Raw genomic sequence first — 25,274 nt, forward strand, 5'->3', positions numbered from 1 at the left:
CTTCTCACTTCCAAAGAGAAGCAGGCAGAATGAGCATATGGCATAATGAGCAAGTTTCTCCAAAGAGCAGGGAATTGCTAACTGCACGAACGTTGTTTTTCAACAGCTCAGGTCAGCTCTAAAATGTGTCATAGTCAGAAGAAATGTCAATCCATTGATGTCCAGCTGGTGTAGGACCATAGTGAGCAACATTTCCTGTAGGTTAATGTCTGTGTTCTTACAGCAAGCACAAAGCCTTCATTTTGCAGCAGTCACTTGTATTTCTACCTTCTGTACTTGAACCATCATAAACTAAAGGATGACAAGGGCTGACCATATGTGTCATGATGTAAACATGGACAATGTACACATAAGAAAGCCATGAAATATGATTGAGTAGACAACTGAGTACAATTCCCTGGACAGCATTTTACTATCTGGATCATACTTCAGGAGTCCAACACTACATAACAGAACATGTGTCAAAACATATTGTGGTATCCTGCATACTGCAGAATCTTGCTATCATGAGGACATAGGCCTTGTCAACAGGTATATGGCAACCAACTGAGGAACAGAACAATAAAGGAGACTATAGCCCTTGCAGTATCCAGTGTTTTTAGCCATTTCTTGAGATCTGAATTAATCAAATTAGCTGAAGATTGGCATCTGTGTTGCTAGTGATCTCTCGAGGAAGGATCGTCCACCTGGCACTTCTGCCTTCTCTTTTGCACTGAAATGCTCGGCTGTTCTATCATGGAGATATGTTTACAGTCTCCTCCTTCAATGAGTTGTTTAATTGTCCACCACCATTCATAACAGGATGTGGCAGGACAGCAGATTTTAGATCTGATCTGTTGGCTGTGGCATCACTCAGCTTTGTCTATTGCTCATTGTTTCTGCTGTTTGGCACACAGGTAATCTGATTTTGTAGCTTCACCAGGTTAACGCCTCAGTTTTAGATATACCAGTTGCAGCTTTTGGCATGCCCTCCTGTTCTCTTCATTGGACTAGGGCTGATCCCTTGGCATGATGGTCATTGTGGAGTGTGGGGTATGCTGAATCATAAGATTTCAGACTGTGTTTGAGTACAATTTTTCTGCTGTTGATGGCCCACAATGCCTCATAGATGCCCAGTTCTGAATTGCTAGAACTGTTTAAAATATATCCCCTTAGCACAATGGTAGTGCAACACAATATGTTGAGTTGAATGAGGGTTTAATCAACCCCTTCGGTGAATAGTTCAGTATCTCAGAAAACAAGGGTAGATGGGGAAAAGATAGGCTGTCCTATTACAAAAGGAGAGACAGAAACAAAATTTCCTTTTAGAAAAAGAGAACTAAACAGGACACTAATGAGTGTGCAGGCTTCTTTTCAGAGAGAAAAGGGTTCATTCAGAGAGAGAAGACCTGTAAAATCAGCAAGGTAGACCCCAGAATAGTCACAGCAGAAATAAAATATCCTGAGTGGCTTAGAAATTAGCAAGAGAAAAGTTCTTAAAGATATCAGACAGGAAGATATCTGCAATGTTGTTTGATGTATTACCTTAAGGAACAGGTGAGTGTGACTTATCAGTTGTGTGTCTAAGCATTTCATGAAGAAATATTAACTGAAGAATTGCGAATATAAAAGTTTGCTGAAAAGAAACAAAATACCGCTGTGTCTCTTAAAGAGTTACTTTCACTGAGATCTGAATATATATTAGGTTGTTCGGCAAGGTAAATGAGTTGAATCTTTATTTCCAATAAGACTGTTTCAACCAGTATAATGTAATGTAGCTGGATTTGTTTTCCTTTCTATGTAATAAACGTAGTTGTTCCTTTACATTGGTAACCTCTTTGTTGTTCATTGGAATTGGCAGAAGAATGAAAAATGAAGCTGGAAGAAATTCAAGACCACATTTTGAATCGGAACGAGGGGCTGCGTAGGAATATAGTAGCTCGTGCTCCTTTGCGATAAAGCGAATAAACTCTTAAAGTATATTTTGTGGAAGGTAGCAGCCGAGTGTCCCATCGTTTCAACGCAAGAGCCATGCAGTTAACAATTAGATTTTTCATCTCTGGCTAAAATCCTCAATCGAATAAAGTGGAAACTGGTAATGGACAATCTCCTGAGCATTCAATACTGAAGATTTGCTGAATAAATGCTTCGGGAGTTGAAAGTGAAGACATCAATGTTGCTGGGATTGAGCCAGAGGGGAATGTCAGTCTCCTAGGTCCAGGCACAATGTTTCTGCTAAAACAAAATGTGCAACTAAATAGCAGAGACCTTAGTGCAAGTCTTAGCGGATATTTTCCAGAATGCTGCAAGTCAGATGGGTTAACCTTTTTTTTAGTGTTTGAAAATGAACGATTAATTAGAGAAATTAACATGCCAATTATGTAATTGCCATAACTTCAAACGATGTTTATGCTTTATAGCGACAGGGATGAAGTAACAATTTAAATGCTTGCCTGGCCTCTTGAAATCTGAACTATTACTCCACCATTAATAAGGTGAGTTGACATGAGACTGAGCGACTGGCTTCTTGTTCCCTTTGGCTGAGGCACGTGGCGCGAGGAATCTACCTGCTCAGTGTGTTAGAAAAATTGTCTTACCAAGTATCTGGTTAGAATGGAATAGAATTAGCTTTATTGTCAAGTATCTGGTTAGCTACAGACAACAGGGCATGCTAAAACAGTCTTATATTGCCACCAAAATCTGTAAATATTGGCAATCAAAACTACCAAAACGGCAGCTTGTATATGGGATTATATCTTCAGCGAAGGGAATGCTTTTCCCTATCCAATCCATCGTCTAAAACATAGTCACCAGTTGAACTGTCTAAAGACGGACATTAGGAAATGAGATTGTACTCCGAGCATGTCATCACTTAGTGGAATTGTGACCAATAGTTACTTGAATTTTTTCTAATGCTGATTGTTGTTTCTCCTGAGCACGGCGTGCGTTATAACTGCATCATTTTAGGTAGTATTCTAAACAAATAACGTTATTCCAGGTTCCGTACACATTACTGTCAGATCCAACATTAACAATAGGCATTTTGAAGTCCAACTACTCCTTACTAATCAGTAATCGAACTTTGTGTATTAGATAATATTTGTAATTCTATTAATTTTTAACCTACAGCGGTGTACTTACTCGAATTTATTCTAATCTTCTCCAAACACCGCAGTTCAACAGTAATAAAAAACCTTAATACATGGAACGATCTGTTTTGTAAAGGATGAGCTAATATTTCCCTCCAGTTAGATCATTCTTTCCTTCTGGGAACGCAGTCGGATTGACCGAGTGGTTAATAGAACTGCAATTGTTCAAGGTCGATGACAGTATGGGGAGTGCCGTCGGCCGATAACAGTACTCTCTCAGCCACTTCAACACAACTTTTGAACAAAGTTTGTGCTCGTTGTGGTGAATAATACAGGCAGCGAACAATCCATTTATTGTGAGACATTGCAGGATGACATTTTTCCATACATTTTGCGGCTCTGTGTGAATGCGATTTTACATCCATCCGTTACTAGTGATATCCGCCCCCTTCGGAAGCAGATTACTTGCATTTTCCAATCTCGCTCAGGCCCAGTGACACATTACTGAATTTCCCGTGTGTGCATGTGTCCCTGTTGCATTGGTCCTGACAATCACGACCAGACTTTCTACAAATTTGACAAGTCTGTTTCAGATACAACAAAACAAGTCCATCAAATGTTTTGTTTTCTGAAATGAAAGCTGACATCATTGTTACTGTCGTACATCTCTGTTCTTGTTTTACACAAAATAGTACCAAAGTCTGGCCTGCCGGATGTTCTCAAGTAGTGTTTTCGCTCTTGATTCTATGAATCATTCTCTGATTTTGTTTCAGATTTGCAGCAGCATTTGTTTTTCGCTGCTTGTGCTCCACAACTAAATAAATACCAATTGTCTCTGATACTGGAACGGAATAGCTTCTCAAACTACACGCTGAGAATTGTTTAATCACCTTTGTTGTCGAAAACCAAATTAAAATACTGTGGTAATGTTCGGTGACCATACAGGAAAACAGAAATAAATACTGCACTCACAGCAGACGCACCTGGACGCTTAAAACTATTTACACTTCACTGCACGGGTGAAGTGGACTAATAAGACGGATTCGTCTTCCATTAAATCAGTTTTCTCTTCTTCAGTAACGATTACTGGTCATAAAGAAGCAGCACTTCTCAAGGTCGATATGCCCAAATGCTAGCGACGTGGTGAGGTTTGTTTTTATTCACCAGAACAGTAAATGTGTCAGATTCAAAATACTGAGATTGCATTTTAAAAATTGGCATCTAGTTTCTAGATGATGTCTCGCCCCTAGAAAATACACCAGTGAAGATAACTTTATCAAGTGAGATGCTGATAGCATTTCATATTCCTGATGAATTTTAATTTTGTTGCATTCGGTCAACCTTGCAGCTGTACCAAGCGCTCCGCACGGAGTCAGATATCTTTCAGTGTCTCTACCTCGTACAGTAAAATATTTCCATTACTATTTGTATCCCCTACGGTACAACACATTCATTCACCCACGAGGAGCTCTCGCTCAAACTGTAGAGATTAGGCAGCAGCTTTGTACATCGGATTGAACTGATAAATCATTCGTCTCTGCAATCCACACCGTTTTAGAACACTGCTTCTACGATGACATGAACGCACTGTACATTTCCAGGAAAACTAAATTCGTAGCAGTAGTATTAGTAGTTTTCTTATATATATGATGCATGCGGAAGGTAAAATAAAGACCCGAGGAGCAAAATTGTTTAACGTTTACGTATTTTTAACGGATTTTCGCTTTGCTTTAGATATTTTCTAATTAACTTGTTTAGAGATGCTGTTACACACCTCTAGGGACATAAACTCAGGCCTCCTGGCTCAGAGTTACGAACACTATTACCAAAGGTGCCCAATTGCCTTTTACTTTCCTGTCCACAACTCAGTCCTCCTATGCTGATTATCAGATCAACATCCATGGCTCAACTGAGATGTGTTTAATGGATCTGTTCCGAGATGTTATTCCAAATGTGATTTAATCCTAGGTCTCTTGGCTCAGAGTGAGGGACACTACTACTGCACCTCCTGACAAGTTGCTAAAGAGGTGTGGGGCTGACTCAACCCTGTAGCTACCTGTGCACTGCATTGGGCGTCTCTGCTTAGTTTCAGATTCCACTGTAACTCGTTTTGTCGACGTTTATATATTTGGATCATTAATATTTGTCAATGTCACTGACGGTGCCAAAACAAGAGGAGCAAAAATGGATTCTTCACTAATTTCACCACTGCTTTGGTACCTGCATCTAATTGTGTGTGTACATACATAAAATCAAATCAAATGTTTATGAAGATGTTCCTGCCCCAAGTAATTCATTGTAATGACAATGTGTATATCAAAATTGTATTAAATAGCAAGTTTCAAAGACATGTTTATCAAAAGAAGGCATGTAAATTATGCAAAAGAAAGAAGTGTTGATAACAATATTTTTATTCGTAACAAGAAGCCATTTAGTTTGACAGTGTACAGGAGCAAAATAAAAATTAAATGATATTCATTAATCTGAGGTACTTCACTTGGTTCCGTTATGTACACCAATATCTGAAAGCTAACATATTGAAGGATGTTAATTATAAGACTCATTTTAAAGGAATTAGAAATTGTCTAAATTGTTTTCAAGTAATTATAATGAAAGTGAAAGGCCTCCCTTAGAGCAGGCGAGTTAACATTTTGTTTTGTCTGTGTCTCTTTTTGCAGCTATTTCATTTTCTTCTAGAACAGACTAGCAAAACAAAGAACAGACATGTACTTAAGAGTATCAGTTAGCCTATTGGCTAGACATCTGGTTTGCTTTTCGAGTCATACCAACAGCTTGGGTTCACGTCTTACACTGGCTGACGTTATAATAAAGGATTCTCCTTCTTAACCATTTCCCCTCACCTGAAGCATGGTGACCCTTGGGTTAAACCACTGTCAGTTGTTTCTCTCAGATGAGAGAGCAGTCTATGGTCCTATTGATATACATTCCAGCAGTAGTGTTTTAAAAGAGTGAGGTAAGACATTAATGTCCAGTTAAAATCAAAGCATTTTTAGTCACCTTGGGGTAATGGGTAACTGTATTTCTTTGATTATCTCAAAGACATTTCAAATTTATTGTATAATTTTTAAAAAATTGACCATAGTTTATTATGAATTTTAAACGGGATTATGTGGTTCGAATTGAGCATGTGTTGCATTTGACTGTACCCTAGTTTGGTACAAATCACTGCAGCAGTATAAAGGCATATTTCACTTAGCCTGTAGAGAGAGAAAGAACAACAGTCTCCAGGTTCACCAGGATGCCAATGGATTGGGCACAGGATATCACGTTGGATCAAGATCAGGTGAAAAGCCACAGCCTGTTCCTCAGAGTGTATTGTCCTAGAGAATCAGAAAAGATTTTGGACATCTACCATAACAATGTGCAAAAATACACCAGAAATATCTGGCAGTAGTGCAGAATACAGCTAATGATCTCAACAGTTCTAAGGTACAAAATTCCACTTAATGTCTCATTATTTTAAGGACAAAGGAAGATCTTTTATCATTATCTTTCCTTAAACAGTCATGTTGCTGCACATTTTAAAAAGTATTCTTTATGCTTTTCTTTCCATTCTCCTTACCTTATAACTTATCTTTCTGGTGTAATAGTATTATGTCTTTTCTTGTCAGCTTGCATAATATTGTCAGTGCCCTAAAGTATGATGTAGGGTGAAAATTCTTTACTTATTCCTTGTATAATTTCTACAGGAGAAGACCATTTTTAAGACAGAGTTGGATGGAAGAAGAAGTTCCATCCTACTCCATCCCCAAACTTCTGGGTCACATCCCTATAAAATAATCAAGAATCTGCTTGAGTCATTGCCTCATTTGCTGTATCTAAATCAGCCAATAATTATCAGGGCTTTAAGGCCATAGAAAGTGTTCTATTGTGCATTTGTCATCCATGCTACATTCTCATTTCTTTCCCGAAGCTCACCAAATAATTCATTCTTCTTGGTTCATGGTAAGAAGCAAAATGTAATGTACTGGGCAGTTTGCACCAGTTTGTGGCACATGCAATGGAGTTCTGATGTAAGACATTGAAACTCCTCAATTCACCAAGGAGTATATAATCACTCCAAAGCCATCTGCAGCAAAGCCGACCATAGCAGACTCTCTAATACTAATAATATTGTCCATTATGAATACTCATTTAGAAGACATTCCAATCCTGAGCTCTACTATCTCCTTCACCTTGCATAGTCTAGAAGATTGTATATTTAATATTGCCTTTAGCTTGATTCTCCTGCGGATGAATGGATTTGCTGAAACAGAACTTGACAGTAAGGACAGATGTATAACTGGCCTGCATGATATTGTCAGGTTTGAAGATGACAGCAATTCCATATAGCTACCAATGTCTATATAGGTGTCAAAACAATCCACACAGTCATATTACTCATATTCCTAAGAGGAATAAATGTCGGCTATGGCATCTCAGACCTGTGCTCAGAAAGAGCAACAATCACAATATCGCATCATCATCACAAAGGTTTTAACTGAGATTTAGCAAGCAGTACCTTTTCACACTTCACTTACTGAGGCACAATCTTGTAGAAGTGCTAAGCTAGACACTATAGCAATGCAGTCAGGAGTGAGATAAATAGCAATAGAGAAGTATAGAACAATAAACTGAAAAGGTACTTCATTCATGATGTGGAGAGATTTCTTATAATGCTAGCAAATATTGAAATCTGAGGGTAAATGGTCTTGACAATTGTGATTAGATGTCACATATGACGTGGAAGCTATATCTTTGCAGGGATGAAGAAGAATCTTAAGACGAGGGAGCCATGTGAAGAGCTCCAGAATAACTCCGAAAACTGATTACTGTTCCCCAGAATTATGCTTGACATCTTCTCCATTATGCATAGCTTTTCTCTTTATTTACCTGAAGGTTCTGCTCCACTCTTAACTGCATTGGTAATCCTAATTCCACCACAACATTGTGTGCACAAACAAATTATGATGATGAATGATACCCTGACTGGAAAAGGCCTTTGGGTAGTTCTTTCAAATTAACTCATGAGATATGGGCATTGCTGGCTGTGTCAATTCCTAGTAACCTTTAAGAAGATGGTGATGAGCTATCTTCTTTAACTACTGCAATTCATCTGGTGTAGGGGCACCAACAATAAGGAGGGAGTTCAGCAATGCTAAAGGAATGGCAATATATTTCCAAGTTGGCATGGTGAGTGCTTTGGAGAGGAATTTGCGGTGCTGAGCCCATGCATGTGCTAAGCTTGTTCTTCTAATTGGTAATGGTTGTGAGATTTGAAGGTGCTGTCTAAAGAGCCTTAGTGCAATTCTGCAGTGCATCTTGCAAATGGTACACACTAATGTTAATCAGCCTCAGTGATGGAAGTACTGAATGTCTGTGGGAGCAGTGCCAATCAAGTGGGCTGCTTTGTCCTGGATACTGTCATGTTTCTTGAGTGTTTTTGGAGCTGCACCCATCCAGGCATGTGGAGACTATTCCATCACATTCTTGGTTTGTACCTTGCAGACAGTGGACAGCTTTTGGGAGTCATGAGGAAAATTACTACCTGCGAATTTCCTAGACCCTGATTTGCTCTTGTCGCCTCAGTACTTATATGACCAAGCCAGTCCAATTTCTGGTAAATGATAACCCCAAGATGTTGATAGTGATGTATTCAGTAACGCTGATAAAATTGAATACCAAGGGGTGACAATTAGATTGTCTCTTATTGGAAATGATTATTGCCTGTCATTAACCGTGCTGTATGAACGTTACTTGCCACTTGTCAGCCCAAGCCAGATCTCATTACATTTGAATATGGACTGCTTCAGTATCTGAGGAATCACAAATAGTGTTGAAGATTGCACAATCAATGGCAAACATCCCCACTTCTGACCTTATGATGGAGTGAAGGTCACTAATGAAGCATCTGAAGATGGTTGGGCTGAGGACACTCTCCTAAGGAACTCCTGGAGCTCTTCTCCAACAATCAAAATCATTTTCTTATTTTGCCAGGTATGACACCAAGCAATGGAGAGTTTCCTCCCTGGTAGCCATTGACTCCAGTTTTGCTTTGGCTCCTTAATGCCACATTCGGTCAAATGCAGCCTTGATGTCAAGGACAGTCACTCACACCTCACCTCTGGAATTCAGTTTTTTTTGTTCATGCTTGAACTAAGGCTGAAATGAGGTCAAGAGATGAGTGGTTCTGGGGAACACAAACTGAGCTTCAGGGACCAGGTAATTGCTTAGCAAGTTCTGCTCGATAAAACTGGTGATGATCAACTTTCTGATGATCAAAAGTATACTAATGGGACAATAATTGGCTGGGTTGGATATGTCCTGCCTTATGTGTACAGGATATACATGGCCAATTTTTGGCATTGTTAAATAGGTGCCGATGTTGTTTTTGTATTGAAACATTGTAGCTAGGGGAGAAAGTGAGTTCTGGAGTACAAGTCTTCAGTACTATTGCCAAATATTGCCAAGGCCCATAGCCATTTCAGGATTCAGTGCCTCCAACCTTGTCTTCATAGCAAATCAAGAGAATCAAATTACCTGATGACTGGCATCTAGGATGCTGGGGACCTCTGAAGGAAGCTGGGGTGAATCACCTACTTGGTACTTCTGGCTGAAGATTGGTGTGAATACTTCAGCCTAATCTTTTGCACTGGTGTGCTGGACTCCCTCATCATTGAGGATGGGGATATTTGTGGAGCCTCCTCCTCCACCATTGAGTTGTTTAATTGTCCATCACAATTCAAGACTGGATGTGGCAAGATAGCAGAGCTTAGTTCTGATCTGTCCATTGTGGAATCACTTGGTTACTTGATGGTGTTACTGTTTAACACTCAGGCAGTCCTGTTTTCTAGCTTCACCAGGTTGACATTTCTTTTTCAGATATGCCCGGTGCTGCTCTTGGCATGCCCTCCTGCACTTTCCATTGAACCAGGATTGTTTCCCTAATTCAGGTCTACTACAAAGGCTCAATGCAAGTTGGAGGAATAGCACCTCATTTTCTGCTTGCAGCCTTCAGGGTTCAATATCAAGTTTCACAATTTTAGAGTATGATCACCTCCTTTCGTGTCTATTAATCACCTCCACAACCCAGGTCCTGTCATGAAATAGGTTGTTTTCAGTACAGCGAACCTATTGTCATCTACTTACAGCCACTGTTATCACCTATCTAGCTTCTCTTCTTCTCTGCCTTCTATAAACTGTCCCTTTGTCTGCCCACCACCTTTTCTCCCTCTTTCTCAGGCATCTATCTCCACCAATGCCTTCCTTCCCACACAACCTGACATCAGCATAAATACAGTCTTTTTGTTGTAGCTATCAGTTCTGAAGAATGGTCACCAGACTAAAAATGTTAAACTCTATCTTCTCTCCTTGGCTGCTGCTTGAACTGCTGAGTTTCTCCAGCAATTTCTGATTTTGTTTATTTTGATTCCTTTGCTGGATGGTAACAATAGAGTGGGGATATACTGGGTCATGAGGTTGCACATTGTGCTGGAATACATTTTGGCTATTGCTGATGGCCCACAGTATCTCATGAATTCCCAGCCTTGAGTTTCTAAATCTGTTCAAAGTCCTTTCCATTTAGCACAATGATAGTGCCACACACCATGTAAGGTACTCTAAGATTGAAGAGTTTCCACAAGGACTGTGTGGTGGTCACTTTTACTGTCCTGTCATGCACAGATGCATCTGTGGCAGGTAGGATGCATTTCTCTATGTTTTTCTCTCTTGGTGGGCCCCTCACCAACTAGTGCAGACCCAGTCTACCATTTTTGTCTCCATATATTCTGCCAGACCTGCTGAGTTTCTTCAACAAATTCTGTTTTTGCTTGTTTCAGATTTCTAGCACCTGTAATTCTTTATTTTATGTCAGGCTGTTGCTTGACTAATCTGAGAGATAGTTCTCAATTTTGGCCCCAGATGTTAGTAAGGAGGACTTTGCAGGGTCGTTAAGTTGTATTTACTACTGTTATTTCTGGAGCATTAGTTGAGGCCAGGTGGTCCATTCAGTTTCATTTCTTTAATTCCTTTCTAATGGTTAATATAACTGAGTGGCTTGCTAGGCCATTTCAGAGGGAAGTCAATAGTCAACAATGTTTCTGTGAGTCTGTAGACCAGGTGAGGATGGCAGTTTCCATTCCTAAATAACACCAGTGACCCACTGACAATCAATAATGGTTCTATAGCCATCATGAGACTTTTAATTCCAGATTTTTATTGAATTCAAATCTCACCATTTGCCCAATTGGGTTTCAAACTCAGGTACCCAGAGCATTACTGGGTCTCTGGATACTAGATTACATTGCATTAGAATATTTCAGAATCTAATAGCATGCATCAGCATCTACATTAATTATTATTTTAGAGAAATTTATACAATTCTTGTAGCATATTTGATAATCAAAGAAATTAGAACTCATTGCATGCCTATTCAGCAGATGTATGTAAATGTTTTACATGTGTCTTGACCAGTCCTACCCTGTATAGCTATGGTTTCAAAACAATCATTGCCCAGGGTAATATTACAGAAGAATGGAGAACTAGCATGAGCAAAACTCATGACTGCAGCTGTCACAAAAGCAGCAAGCATTTGTCAACACTCTGCATTGAAGAAGTCAGGAATGGGTGAATTTTGATGGCATTAAGTACTTTAGGATGATGAAGAATGTAGAGCTGTGGTTGAACTTAAAGAGGACAGACAATAGAAGGCAACTTAAAGGTCGAAGGGAACCTCATTGGAATTTGGTCACGTGGAGTTGGGAAAGAAGGAAAATGGTCAAGACAGAAATCCATATGCTTCTTATGCTGAATTTTGGAGGTGAAAGCGGAGGAAGCCAATTTAAGAAGATAGTTCATGGTGAAAAGAAATAAAGCTGGAGTTTATCTTTGCATTTCATGGTGTTCCTCTGGGACAGAGCACTGCACCAACTAGCAACTACTGGTCAATTTATAAATGTACTTTGAATTTGGCATCTAAATTGAAGTAATAGCTACAGTTTGTGAGCAAGTTCATAACTGGAATTATGGAGGTGCAAACAATGTGAAAATTATATCTGCAACCAAATGACATAATGTTATCCTAATTAGTGGGCTCCTTTCTGGTTCTGAAAGGAGATAACTGATACCAACCCAAGACCCAATTGGAAATTCAGCTAAACACAAACAAAGCAGAATATATTTTTAACTTTCTGGTCCACTAGACTTTTTGTTTTCAGGGCACAATGGACACTAAGGTAGGCACCACAATGGATTATTTTACCATAACTCATTATTCCCAATCTTGAAGAAGCAAAATTATATTAAGTTTCCATAATGCCTTGGTTCAGGGCTCTGTCTCTTCAGATTGTCAGTTCATCTGTTCTACAGAGACTTGGAGTACCATGTATAGTTCTGTCTTTCATGTTATGATTGCACTTGAGAAAGTGCAAAATAAAACAAGGATGATACTAAAGTATTGAGGTTATACCAGAGAAGATTTGTTCCCCTTATACTTCTACGTGTAATAGTACATTTAGAAGAGACTTGTCAAAGGAAACATGGTGAGCTGCTGTAGTGCATCTTGAAGGTGGAATACATAGCAACGATGGTGTGCCAATGTTGGAGAGATTGAGTGCTGAAGGTGGTGGGTAAAGTATTGATGAAAGAGACTGCTATGTTTTGGATGGTGTTCAAATTTTTGAGAACTGCACTCATACAGGCAATTGGAGAGAATTTCATTGTATTTCTGACTTGTACCTTAAATATGGTGGAAAGGGTTGGGCAATCAGACATTGAGCCACTTTTCACAGATTACCCAATCTCTGATGTGATATTTTAGTCACAGTTTTATTATAGTTAGTTTAGTTAAGCTACTGATCAATTATGATTAGAGATTAGATTACCTACAGTGCGGAAACAGGCCCTTCGGCCCAACCAGTACACACCGACCCTCCGAAGAGTATCCCACCCAAACTCATTTCCCTACGTTTACCCCTGACTAATGCACCTAACACTGTGGACAATTTAGCATGGCCAATCCACCTAACCTGCACATCTTGTGACTGTAGGAGGATACTGGAGCACCCGGAGGAGACCCACACAGACCCGGCGAGAATATGCAAACTCCACACAGACAGTCGCCTGAGGCTGGAATCGAACCCAGATCCCTGGAGCTGTGAGCTGCAGTGCTAACCACTGAGCCACCATGCCATCCCAGTTGCTGATGGAAGGGATTTACCAATGATAATGTTATTGAGTGATTTGGTAAATTGGTTAGGTTCTCTCGTATTACAGAGAGTAACTAATGTTTCTTATGACTGTAGTCTGAAAGTTTGTTCAGTTCTTGATGAATATAGGCAGGGACTGTTTCACTACCTAAGGGGTCATGAAAAGAACTAAATGCAGTGCAATCATCATCAAACGTTCCTACTTTTGACTTTATGATGAAGCAATTGAAAACAAGGAGGCCTCAGATGGCTCTAAGCAACTCATGTAACAATGTACTGGAGCCAAGGTGATTTGAACTGGAATTGTAAAGTGCTTATTTGTCATACCCTTCCTTCAATGTAAATAAAATTACAGCTGAAAAAGTATTTTTAAATTTTAACAAAATGATGCCTTCGGACAATTTTCAGACAAGATTTGAACTGACATTCAATTAGGGCAAACTTTTAATATTTAGCTAAGTTAAATAAATTCAGATAATTAACTAAACAATAATTTCTCAGTTTTAGTGGCTCTTTTCATATTATGCAAGTTAAAAATAATAGATTGCTGTTAACTTCAGGTCTATTCTGAGCAGCATATTTCTAACTGGGGAACATTTTAAAAAACATTTGATTTTGACTTTAAATCGAATTAGATTTTAGTATAATCCATTCTTATATCATAAAACAAGTTGCTTGAGCGAAAAGAGCAAAGATAATTTACAGCTATATTCATATCCGACAACCTAATCAAACAAAATCATTCAGCTTTGCTATGCAGCCTTTATGAGAAAAACATTTGGACTGCACTGAAAAATATATGTTCCAAAATTCCAGTTTATACTACATAATACTATTTAATGTCATTTCAACAGAAAAAAATTATTTACCTTACATTACAGAAAATGAAGTTAAAACGATTCACTGGCATTGTAATTCTGCAAGGTAACAACACATGTATGTTACTGTTCGAAAAATTGTGAATGCTGTGGACTTTAAATAGAGCAAACCTCCTCATATTAAGGTAGTGACACATGGCCAATTCCTAAACTAAATACCTGAGCACAGTTTATCTATAATATTTATTTCCTGCACCCTCTTGTTTTTATCCAATGCTGCGAAATGCTGTTAAATTGAAAAATAATTGGAATATTATTTAAATGGAAATGTGTGTTGATTCATTAGGTTGCTGTTCGATGCACTTTTTCTGTCTACTTTTGGATCTATCTATCCATCTCCTATATATAATGTACACCTACACATAAAAATGAGGGTAAACTAATGCAAAAGCTAAATGATATTCCAATGTCATAGGTTTATTGCTAGGTATAAGAAAGAACAAGACCACAAGTCTTACCTTCTTGGTAACTGGTACCTGCAGTAAATAGGTTTAGTCAGAATAATAAAGTTCACATTTGAACTGATAAGTAACTTCATGGTTTTTTTTTGTATTTATTAGTCATGTGAACGTCAACAAAACACATATTTACACAATATACACAATACTTTTGGAGTATGAGGTATGTCACCACTGACAAACTTTTACTGAAAGCTACTAAGTTCACAGACGCCATTATTTTGGCTGGATGTATAAATTACTCGACCTTTTTTCGCAGTTAACAATTTTCTTACAAAATTGAATAGTACAACAAAAACATGTCCTGTACATGAGTATTAAAATATTTGAATTACAAAAATTATGTACTGTACATACATAAAAGACTGTGTTATTTCGAGTTAAAAACAATCCTTCATTGAATCGGATTTAGATTCCGCAAGTACGGGTCTGTTGACTAAACATTAATCCATACAAAAATGTTTTGAATCTCACTCCTTATACATTCTTTGCATTATTGAGGTTGTAGGAAACTGATCCTACCTATCAGTCCGGTTCCCAGTAAAGTGCAAGGATAAACCACTATCCTTCCATTCTCCAACCGAATTTTGTCCCAGTGGGTTCAATTATACATTTGCAGGATACGTACTCCTGTCGTCATCGATATCCACCTCCTCATCGCTGTCCTCTGACACTTCCGATTCATTTTGCTGAGAAGCCGGGGAGATCGAGCATTGCGAGCCGTTCAAAAACACCGCTTTATTCAGATCCGGACTCAGGCAGCTCTCTCGACGCTTCTCGCACTGGCTTTCGATGGACTGATCAGAATTCTCCGATTCTTCTCTTTTGGCCCCTTGAGGATTTTCCTGTTTTTATTTTTAAAAGAAAATTCTATTCTTACCTTAAGCGTATGAAGAGTAACATAGTCAAGACAACTTCTGTACTGAAAGTTCGTGATTTATAGCCGTTTTACAACATTTAAAATAGTCTAGACGATTCATTACCATTATGTAAATAATGCATTTGGCCACTGCCTTTTGTTAGAGATGCGCTAGATTTCTACTTAATTTATATAAATGTTAAAAATTGAGCGCAAAATTGCAAGAGCAGTTCAACTGATATGTTGAAGCGTGAGCGTAAAGCTTCTGGACTGTTTATATCTTTGTGATTAATATCCAAATAGGATTGCTTTAAATTGTTACAATCCCGCCCATTTTCTGATGCACATTTTGATTGCCAGACACTAAAAATGTTCTGATCCAACTGAGGTTATCAATCAATTAGCTGACATGTTCCTGGTATATTATAGTCAGGTTGCATTGTGAGTTTGCGGCCCCTAGTACTACAGGGATGAGCAGGAAACCTTGCAATGATTTTGATTAAAAGTCGTCGACTTGAAACATTAAATCTGTTTCCCTCTTCACTGATACTGCGAGCATAGCTGAGTATTTCCAACATTTTCTGTATTTATCTCAATATGCAATCTTTGCCACACCGAAACTTAAGAGGCTGGTAACATCAACCAAATCGATGGTTTCTTCTCAGAAGGGCTGTGTAGAAAAATCAACACAAATAATCCTGCCAAATGGGCTAAGGCAACAAATAACATATGTGCCAGAATGAGTTCCTCTCCCTCAGGCACGGAATCACTTGCCTGGCCCTCCGCACTGCCTAATAGTCCTGTGGAGTTAGGAGGATTAAAAAGGAAAAATTCTTGTTGGTCAACTCGAAGAGCAATCCTTGCATAAGTAACAGTTACTTATATAATTGCAAGGTGTCTTAGCAAAGCAATAGTGCAATTTCAGCCTTGCTTCCATGTTCCTACATCACTGTCACATTTATGCAGTCCGCCATTAGGGAGCCTCCAATGTGAATTCAATGGGGCTTTGTTTTAAATGAATTCTCTCCTCTTTGGCTGGGATGGAATGCCATTGAATGATGAAAGGTTATATTATAATTGTCAGCTTATCTACAGTTGATGTTGGAGCTGGTCGAATGGCCTAGTACTGTTCCTATGAATATTTGAGGAGAGCATGAGTTTGAATCTCATCAGGCTTCGTGGCTGCTGGCCTCATGCAAAGACAAGTCTGGCAGCCTAACACACAGCCTTAATCCAGGGCTCTTGTGGTGCACTGTCCCAGTGACAAGCGCACATGTTCCAGTGACGTGTCTCTGCACATTTTGATTAAAAATATCTATCTAGAGTTGATCACTTGGAAATAATTTTAAAATATTTTCTCGTACTTACAGAACAATTTCAGATTTTTAGCAGATACCACATAAGGTTATTGTCAACACATTTACAGAAACGGAATCTCCATGCGGTGCTAAAATTAATTCAACTACAAATGGACTGGGTAAAATGCATTTGTACTATATCAGGAATGCCATTGTAGTGTATACTTACCCTAGCGTAGGGAATAGCTGTCAGCAGAGTAAGGGCCTTTAAGAACCTGGTTTTGATACTTAAGTTAACTTTGACTAATTTGTTTCTCCATAGAATCCCAACAGTGCAGAAGCAGGCCATTCGGCCCATCGAATCCACACCGACCCTCCAGAGAGCATCCCAGACCCACCTGTACTCTATCCCTGTAACGCCACGCCTGCGTTATGTCTAATCCACCTCGCCTGGACATTGTGGGACTGTGGGAAGAAACCCACGCAGACACAGTCGCCAGAGGCTGGAATCGATCTCGGGACCCCAGTGCTAACAGCTGAGCCACCGTGCCGTTCTCAATTAAGAGTGAACAGTCCAGGTTATGCCACTTAAATTATTCGGCTGTTAAATTATAGGTTTGTCGTCTTGAGGCTACTGAAGTTAATGTTTTCAAATAATATTAAAAGTACATTTTTAATTGGAGTTACGAGTAGAATAAGGTTTAAATGGCAAAATATTGAATTGTCAGTGAAGACGGGGCAAAGATTTCTTTTGACTTGGTTTTCATGATTTGAATCAACTATCTGGAGCTCCCCTCTGAACCGGACCCCGCAGCCTGTTGAAAACTGACCGATAAACGAGGACAGTGAGTCCTTCCTGACGTGTTGCGAAAAGGTACATGTTTGACAGACCGGGTCAAAGTTCCCAGTTGCGGTGCAAACGTTGTAGCCTGTTTCTATCAGGTTCTGCTCGAACCGGCTACGTTTGAAGGTGGAAATTGAAGCGGCCGCGTCTATTAATGTAATGCGTGTAAGTTAATGTATGGTGTGCTCGTTCAACACAGGAACAATGAATGTTCTTTGAATTGCCAGGATACTTTGCCGACATTTAGGCTGGTTCGCAAGAATTAATTGGGCAAACAACATATGGGATTGCTAGAGAATTAATAGACTGTTAACGCGGAGAACGCGAAACAGCCAAAATAATTGATATCGGAACTACATTAGAAGCTTTTAACATTTGTGCAGCTTCAGTGCTTCATCCTGAATTCCAATAAGACTATTTGTCTTTTCAATCAAGGTAAAGAGGTTAAACAGCCTTCCAAATGACTTCCGCACACAAAATATAATAGGCTGCGACATTAAAGATAAGTTCATTGGAACATTCATTGCCATGACAACGAAAACCTTTTCTCCCCCACACAGAATAGGAAGGCGCAGCATCTCCCCGTTACCTGTTTCAGCCGCCGCCATTTAGCTCTGCGATTCTGAAACCAAGTTTTTACCTGCAGAAAAACAAAATCAAAACACCGCGCGCTTTAGTGAAGGAAGTAGTTTTCTCACGATCTCCTGTAAGTGTAACTCAGCGTGACTGCTGCTTTCAGGGATATACGTTGGAATTGATATATAGTGTTCTTGCATTTTAAAAAAACAAATTATAATAAGCTTATAATATAATAGAATTAGCAAAACCTCCAGAATGAGGAAAATGAAGTGATTATTAAACATGTGGCACAACTAAAATTATCGAAAAAATGCAGTGGGGTCATATTTTGAAAACAGTTGCAAGTACTTCATAAATGGAAAGATCTGAAGAGATAATATTCCACATTATAGTGGGAGGCGGGGAGTCTAGTTAGTTTTGGTTGTGCGTGAAATTAGCAATTACTTTTATTAAAAATATTTAAATGATTGAACATTTGCGTTATTAAAATGCAGACACGCTGTCTGTGTAAGTTGCCAACAATCAAATATTTTCGGTCAGGACACTTTTCAATCGCTTCACTTTCAGTTGTTCATGTACCTGTCTCTCGCTCAATTGCAACATCTTGGCGAGTCTTTTTCGTTCAGGAGGCGAGAGATATTTCTGGGTCTCAAATTTCTTTTCCAGTTCAATGGTCTGATCGTTTGAGAATCGAACTTGCCCCCCTTTCCGTTTGTGCGGCGGCCTTTGAATAAAATGGCTCCATATCAACGGTTTACCTGCAAGAGAAAATAATCAACCGAAACAATAAGAATGATAATACATGTATTTGGTCATGACGCCAAGTGCTAATTTGATCAATCACAGTTTTAACAAGACATACTGAATTCCAGCAAGACTATTTGGACTATATGAATATTGATTTTTATATTCGTTTAATGTTGAAATATAGACGTAAGCAGAAGGCGAAAATACAGAATTATTTATCCTTTATTAAAATAAAACAACCAACATATAACATGCTAAATATGACTATAAATTGATTTTTATTTGTCTCTTATAACCTATTAAACTTGTTGTTATTCATGTTGACCCTTGGACAGTCAATTTAAACGTTCTAAAAGCAAGTTAAGACAAGGGCACTTAAAAAGTCTGGGCTCTCTTTCTTTCTCACAATAAAACACTGATTTCATACAAGACCTGAAGGTTTGTGTGAAACCTACCAACTCAGGACTATGGCAACATTTCCGTCAATGTGTTTCCTGTTGGTCTATCTTGCAAAAGGCCTGTTATTTCCTTCTGCTCGTTGACAAAAATGAGTCAAGGAAGCCGAGCTCGGCTGTTTTATGGTTTCTATATAACAGTTCATTATAGGACAAGTAATCTTTAAAAAGTGCTGAAGGTTTTTAAACTACGTGTGGAGACCAGCTGGTTTACTGTACACTCCCAACTCTGTCTAGTTGAATATAAACCAGAAAACAGTGTAATTTTATTTACATTCCAGTTAAAGTCAAATAAATTCATCATGTGATTTTTAATGCTTATCAAATTACTTTGTATTTATTCTGATGCGTACTGCTTTATTCCCAGAAAACGCCCATTTGCTGGCGACAAAACGAAATTCTCATCCGCGTCGCCGAGTTTGCTAAATTAGCGCCTTCAAAAATGGACTTTTAGCGAGAATCAAAACGCGATTAAATGCTCCTAATTTCCGCGTAATTGTTCTTTTCCGAGAGTTTCGCTTGCGTCAGTCCCCGCTTCAATTGCTACAAAGCAGCCACAAAAAAAATAGGAAGCAACTGGCTATTTTAGCTGCCATCAAGTCACATCCCACACAGAGGAAATGAACAATATCAGAAAAACGTATCCCGGCTATCAGAACCCGAGTGTTTCCTGTATATGTCTGTATTGAGGATGTCGATAAAATAATCAGCAGTGTGCACGACTCCCGGGGAAGAGTCTGCTTCTGACTGAGAGGAAAACATTTAACAGTTCTGTAACCAGATTTACTCCTATCGAGAGCTCAAGACTTCCTGTATGAACGAAAAAAGGTCAGCCACACAGAACTCAAGCTGTTGAATGAGCCCAAGGTGCGATTTGGATATAATGAACGGATTTACAAAAGTTAAGCTCGTTACGTTCACAAGCGAATGCTTTTTTTTCAAACGGGTTTTTACAAAAACATAATTTGGCAACAATCTTAAAAATAAATGCAACGTCCTACGGCTGAATATTAGGTTCGGTTTTAAGTAAAACACGCTGACAATCCCTTTCTCCCAGGGGACAATGCCTGGTAGAAGTAATGTGTAAAAAATAAATACGAATGCAGTTCTTTCATTTTCATTTTCAGCTCCCTAAAGCAACCTTCAGATATGATCCGCTTTATTAGTTTCTTTCAATGGGAGAGATTTCACTCTGTATTCGCATTGCTGTATATTCACTGCATGGCATCAGAAAGTAGGACCAGTTCGTTTCGATAACTGTACTCGAAAGTATCATTCCACAAGCTCTGGTCTTGAATCGCCAACTGGCCCCAGTCACGGAAACGGATTTTAACTTTACATTTAAATCAGCGATCGAAAACCGCTGTTCGAATTGTCCCCACTTTTCTTAATCCTTCAGCACAGCTAAAGGAACACAACACGCTCTAGGAGAAAGATCGAATACCTCCATCAAAACTCCCTACCCAGTGCGAAATTCCCCCCAATTCCTGGAGCAAAACAAAAACAGAACCGACTCCCAAGAAGACTTAACATCGCAGGAGAACATTCGCTGGCAACTAGAAGAAATCAGAAACGGGTTCTTACCCAGAGTGTCCTGTCGGAGGAATGCATGCGTGTAGTCGTTAACAGTCCTGGCAAAAGGGTACAGGGGTCCGCTGAAGGCATTGCTACCGTACGGTGTCAACGCTGGGTGGTGGAAGGCGGGGTGGATTGGAGTTGGCTCGTAGATGGGAGTCCGGTACGGGGAAGCGATGCTGGTGAAGGAGGAATTGGGGGACGGCAGAGCCGGCCCGGGGGCCACGCTGGTCGGGTGAGGAGCCCCGTTGCGTCCCAGGATGTCGTCGATGTAGAATGGGGTCGGGTGCACCGCCTGCATCGGTGTTGGCGCGTACAGAGGCAGGTTCGCACTCATCGCCGAGGAGCTGGGGTGCTGCTGGTATTGCATGACGGCGCCGATCCAGTGCCCTGTGTGTCCGTGAGGTGCAGAGCTGTGAGTCCGGCTCAGGATAGGCTCCCTGTGCAGCTCACAGCTCCAGGAGCTGGCGCGATATTCGTGCAGGGATTCTTTCAGAGGCGGCTCAAGGCCCCCCCCCCCCCCCCCACTCCGGCCCGCCGGAGCTTTCTATCGGCCTGGGCGGGGCGACAGCGCCTGTTTCAATTTCCCCTCCCCGGGCCGCTTGCTGATTGGCTGCCTGTCCGGGGCTCGTGCCCGGACCTGTCGGCCCGCCCCCTTCGTCCCAATGCGCAGACGCCGTGAGGGACCCACCTTCAGGTGACAGGGAGATGAAAATGCAGGTAAACAGAAGAGCGAAGTATGCAGACAATCAGAAGATATACACAGACACCCAGGCTACTGCCAGCTTGGGTGACAGAGACCGCTTATTTACTAACAATGTTCCCTTATGTCAACTACACATGAGCGATCTGTACAATGCAGTACCTTCCACTTGGCAACTGTTTCACCTCAAAAACAAAAAGGTCACCTTTAGTGAAAACTAAACAGTGAGTTCATCCAGTTCATAGTGGTTTGGCAGAATCCTGACATCCATTGTCCCTGTAGATGGCGGCAGGCTGTAATTTTCAGCCAGCATTTGTAACACACAAAAAAACCTTGTGCCTGCATCATCAGCATTAATAGGAGTACCTCTTGGAATATCGTTTCCATTCCGAATACTTTAGCAAATCCGGTCAAGAAATTCTTGCAACAGTGGATTGGAAAGTAGACGTACAGCATCCCCAGCTAAAGGAAAAGGTTGTCAAACATTTTTTGTAAGACTTTTAAGTATTTCATTCCCAACAATCTTAACGTTAATTGTATCTTGTGTTCTTCGTAAACAGAGACCGTCTCATCTCTAACTGAGCAACTAATTGGTGTCAAAGCCAATCGGCGGTGTTGGTTGCTGACAGTGAAGGCTTTGCAATGACTGTTATCAATTCTCGTTGGCCTGCTGATGATAAACGACCTTGGAGCTCACAGTGACCGCTAACTTCAGGGAGTGAGACCTCACAAACCAATCAACATTTTCAGTGTTCTCACTTCTCCATTAGAGAGTTAGTAATACTTCAAGGAAAATGCATATTACAAGGAATGGTTGTGAAATAGCGATATTTTAAAATGCATAGCAAAGTCGCTCTTCACACTTCTGAATTCCAATACACAATTGTTTGGTTATTTCCAGTAAACACGTCTACACGAGGAGAATTGCCATTTTGAAAATTTCGGCATTCTGCTCAATTATTGCTCAAGAAACACGTTCAAAATACACAAGGCGAGTTCGAGCATATTTCCGTGATTCTTAAACATATCAGAAAAAGAGCGACTTCAGACTTCAAGCATAAAATGGTCAAATTATCATTATAGTCAGTGAATTCACTTTTTTTCTTATTTACTTATTCACATAATAATCCTTAAAACACGAGTAAGGTAATTCCAGTCTAAGAAGCAGAAATTCATAATTTAAAATATTGCACATTAATCACCTGACAAAATCGTGATGTGTTTGTTTCCATCGTTTGTCATTTATTACAAAATGTTTCGGCCCAGTTACGGCAATAAGTAAATTAAAAGGCGCAAGTTAAGTAATTGGACTTTATTTCAAAAAGTACAACCACAGCCTAAACTGGACCCGCTTCTTCATTATCCTGCCACAAGTTCGGGATTAGAAGCATTCTGACACATTACTTCACCTTCGCAGCATGATGGCTTTATTCAAACTGTGAACGCAAAATGCAACACGCTTCAATGTATATTGTGTAAGGACACTTATTCCGTTTGCACGACTCAGATCTGTTTTCTCAAGAGCTCGTTGGCTGAGTTTACAGCGTGGATTGATATTGAAAACTGGGGCGGGAGGGAATCAAATAGAAGCAAATAAGATCGAAAAATGATGCAGTTGGGTGGCATCATTTGGTGGGTGGCAGTGCCTATGCTTTCTTTTAAAAAGATGACGAACATAATCTCGAAAATCAACATGATGGTCAGAATAAGCCATCCGATAGTGGAACCGTTGAATTGCCCAATACTCAGACCCACTTGTAACTTGAAGATTATAAATCCTAAACTAATCTAGGTTAACACTGAAACGGTTATTCTGACCCACTTTAAATCGATTAAGTTACAACATTGGAACTTCTTTAACCTGGCCATTGTCTTTTAGTTTGATGTAGTTAATATTAATTGTCCAATCTGGTGATTATCACCGATTACTGTAGGTCTCAGTGAGTAGAGTGTTCTGTAGTGATTATATCAGACAATGCATTGATAAATACAATCAAATCATTTAATTCGTCAAATGACCCAAATAATATATCAGACGACAATTGCTTTTGAACTAATTGTTGGTCTTGTGATGACGGGTGTGTTTTTTTGTTGGAGGTGAATCATAACGATTGCAAATATTAACAGATTGAAAACAGAACCGAATTAGCCGAACTGCTCAGTTGTATCCTTCCAGTGACCAACAGCAAGAACTTTTCAGAACCGACGCTAGTGGCTCGTTTTCTGACCGATCAAATGATTTATTTCAAACATAATTTCCGTCCGATATAGCAATAAACTACGTTACGATTAGAGATCATACCACAAAAACAAAATGCTAGTGCATTTAAAGAATAGTTTTCTTTCATGAGCAAGCCGAAACGGAGACCTGGAGGTAAGTTATTGCTGCAGCAAGATATGTACACCCATTGATTTTTCCATGAGGTGAACTTGTAAATACTGTACATAAACTGTGTTCAATCGATTTCAACTCAGTAACTCGAGAAGGAAAACAAAACAGAAAGAATTCATTATGAAAAGTTGAAGATATTAACAAATTTTGGTTAACTCCAGAGTAACAGCATTGTTCTGATTGGCAAATGAAAAATCTGTTGTAATCCTTTCAGCCTTACCCTCACATAATGATATATGGTCCCCTTCTGAAATGTAAATTCTGAGAGTTGCAAACATCTTTGGAGAAATGCTATATGCAGGAGGAATTGATGATCCATCTGTCCTGATTGGAACTGTTCATTAGCTTTGGAAATGGTGGCATGCTGCAAGTGGCCTCAGTGTACCAAGACCCGTGGTCGAATTTCTGTTGTAGAGACCCGAATGAGTTAGGACATTCAACAGGGCATTACCGCTTAATATAATCACAAACTGGTGAATAATTGTTGGTGGTCAGTAATGCTGGAAAGCGGATATCGAATTCTGCCAGTATAATAAATAAGTGACGTTCTTACACAATTGGCAACAATGTTTTAATATTGTAGAGGGGGCTCTCACCTTAAGGCTACATTTTGAGTTTATTTTACACTGCATTGGACTTTGTAAACAGCCGGTCTTTTACAAATCTTTTCAACATCGGTCATTTTCAGTCATTTGATGTTTATAAAATATGGATAAATTTATATTGCTTCGAATGACAAGTTTGGATATGAAGAATGACTTTGAAGAGAGCCTCTTTAAACCCCTATAAGACACTCACTGTTCAATGACTCTGCTTGTTGGCGCCGTAATGGGCACCTGCCCGTAGAACAGCTCTTGACAGATAAAATAAATTATGTTGTAGTCTTTCCAAATCAAAGAGCTGAGAATATTCGCACTGAAGATTCTAGTGGGTCAAACGATGGTTGGTCAGGACGGCGCCACTGGTAAAACACGCCGGTGTTTAAACGAGGGTTGCATCAGCCTCTTAAAGATAACTGTAATCTATTCTGAATGGAAGAGTGCTAGGGGCCATATAACATGTGAAGCGTTGTAAAATGCAGAGAGGCCACTGTTGTGCATTGTCAACACTTGATCAGGCTTCAGTCCCGCCAAGAAAATGCTTAGAGCAGTAACTTTATCGAGTATTTTTCCCCCATTGAGAGAGGCTTCTGCACGTAAATATATTTGTCTTG

General features: G+C 39.6%; 1 protein-coding gene across 1 annotated transcript; it reads right to left on the reverse strand.

Moving 5' to 3' along the window:
- Positions 1 to 14,673: 14,673 nt before the first annotated feature.
- On the reverse strand, positions 14,674 to 21,469 carry hhex (hematopoietically expressed homeobox). The gene is made up of 4 exons (XM_043712494.1): positions 20,976 to 21,469; positions 18,769 to 18,947; positions 18,200 to 18,250; positions 14,674 to 15,454 (listed from the first exon to the last, which is right to left on the reverse strand). Exons 1-4 carry the CDS (start codon positions 21,334 to 21,336, stop codon positions 15,215 to 15,217), a joined length of 831 nt encoding a protein of 276 aa, XP_043568429.1. The 5' UTR covers positions 21,337 to 21,469; the 3' UTR covers positions 14,674 to 15,214.
- Positions 21,470 to 25,274: the final 3,805 nt, after the last annotated feature.

Source organism: Chiloscyllium plagiosum, chromosome 22 (assembly GCF_004010195.1).
Source record: "Chiloscyllium plagiosum isolate BGI_BamShark_2017 chromosome 22, ASM401019v2, whole genome shotgun sequence".
NCBI classification, from domain to species: domain Eukaryota; kingdom Metazoa; phylum Chordata; class Chondrichthyes; order Orectolobiformes; family Hemiscylliidae; genus Chiloscyllium; species Chiloscyllium plagiosum.

Excerpts from the sequence above, each read along its gene's own strand:
- hhex (XM_043712494.1), bottom strand. The coding sequence starts at position 21,336 with ATGCAATACCAGCAGCACCCCAGCTCCTCGGCGATGAGTGCGAACCTG. Across the intron at positions 18,251-18,768 it reads TGCAATTGAGCGAGAGACAG|GTAAAAACTTGGTTTCAGAA; the intron begins GTACATGAACAA and ends GTTTTTCTGCAG. Across the intron at positions 15,455-18,199 it reads AATGGCGGCGGCTGAAACAG|GAAAATCCTCAAGGGGCCAA; the intron begins GTAACGGGGAGA and ends AAATAAAAACAG.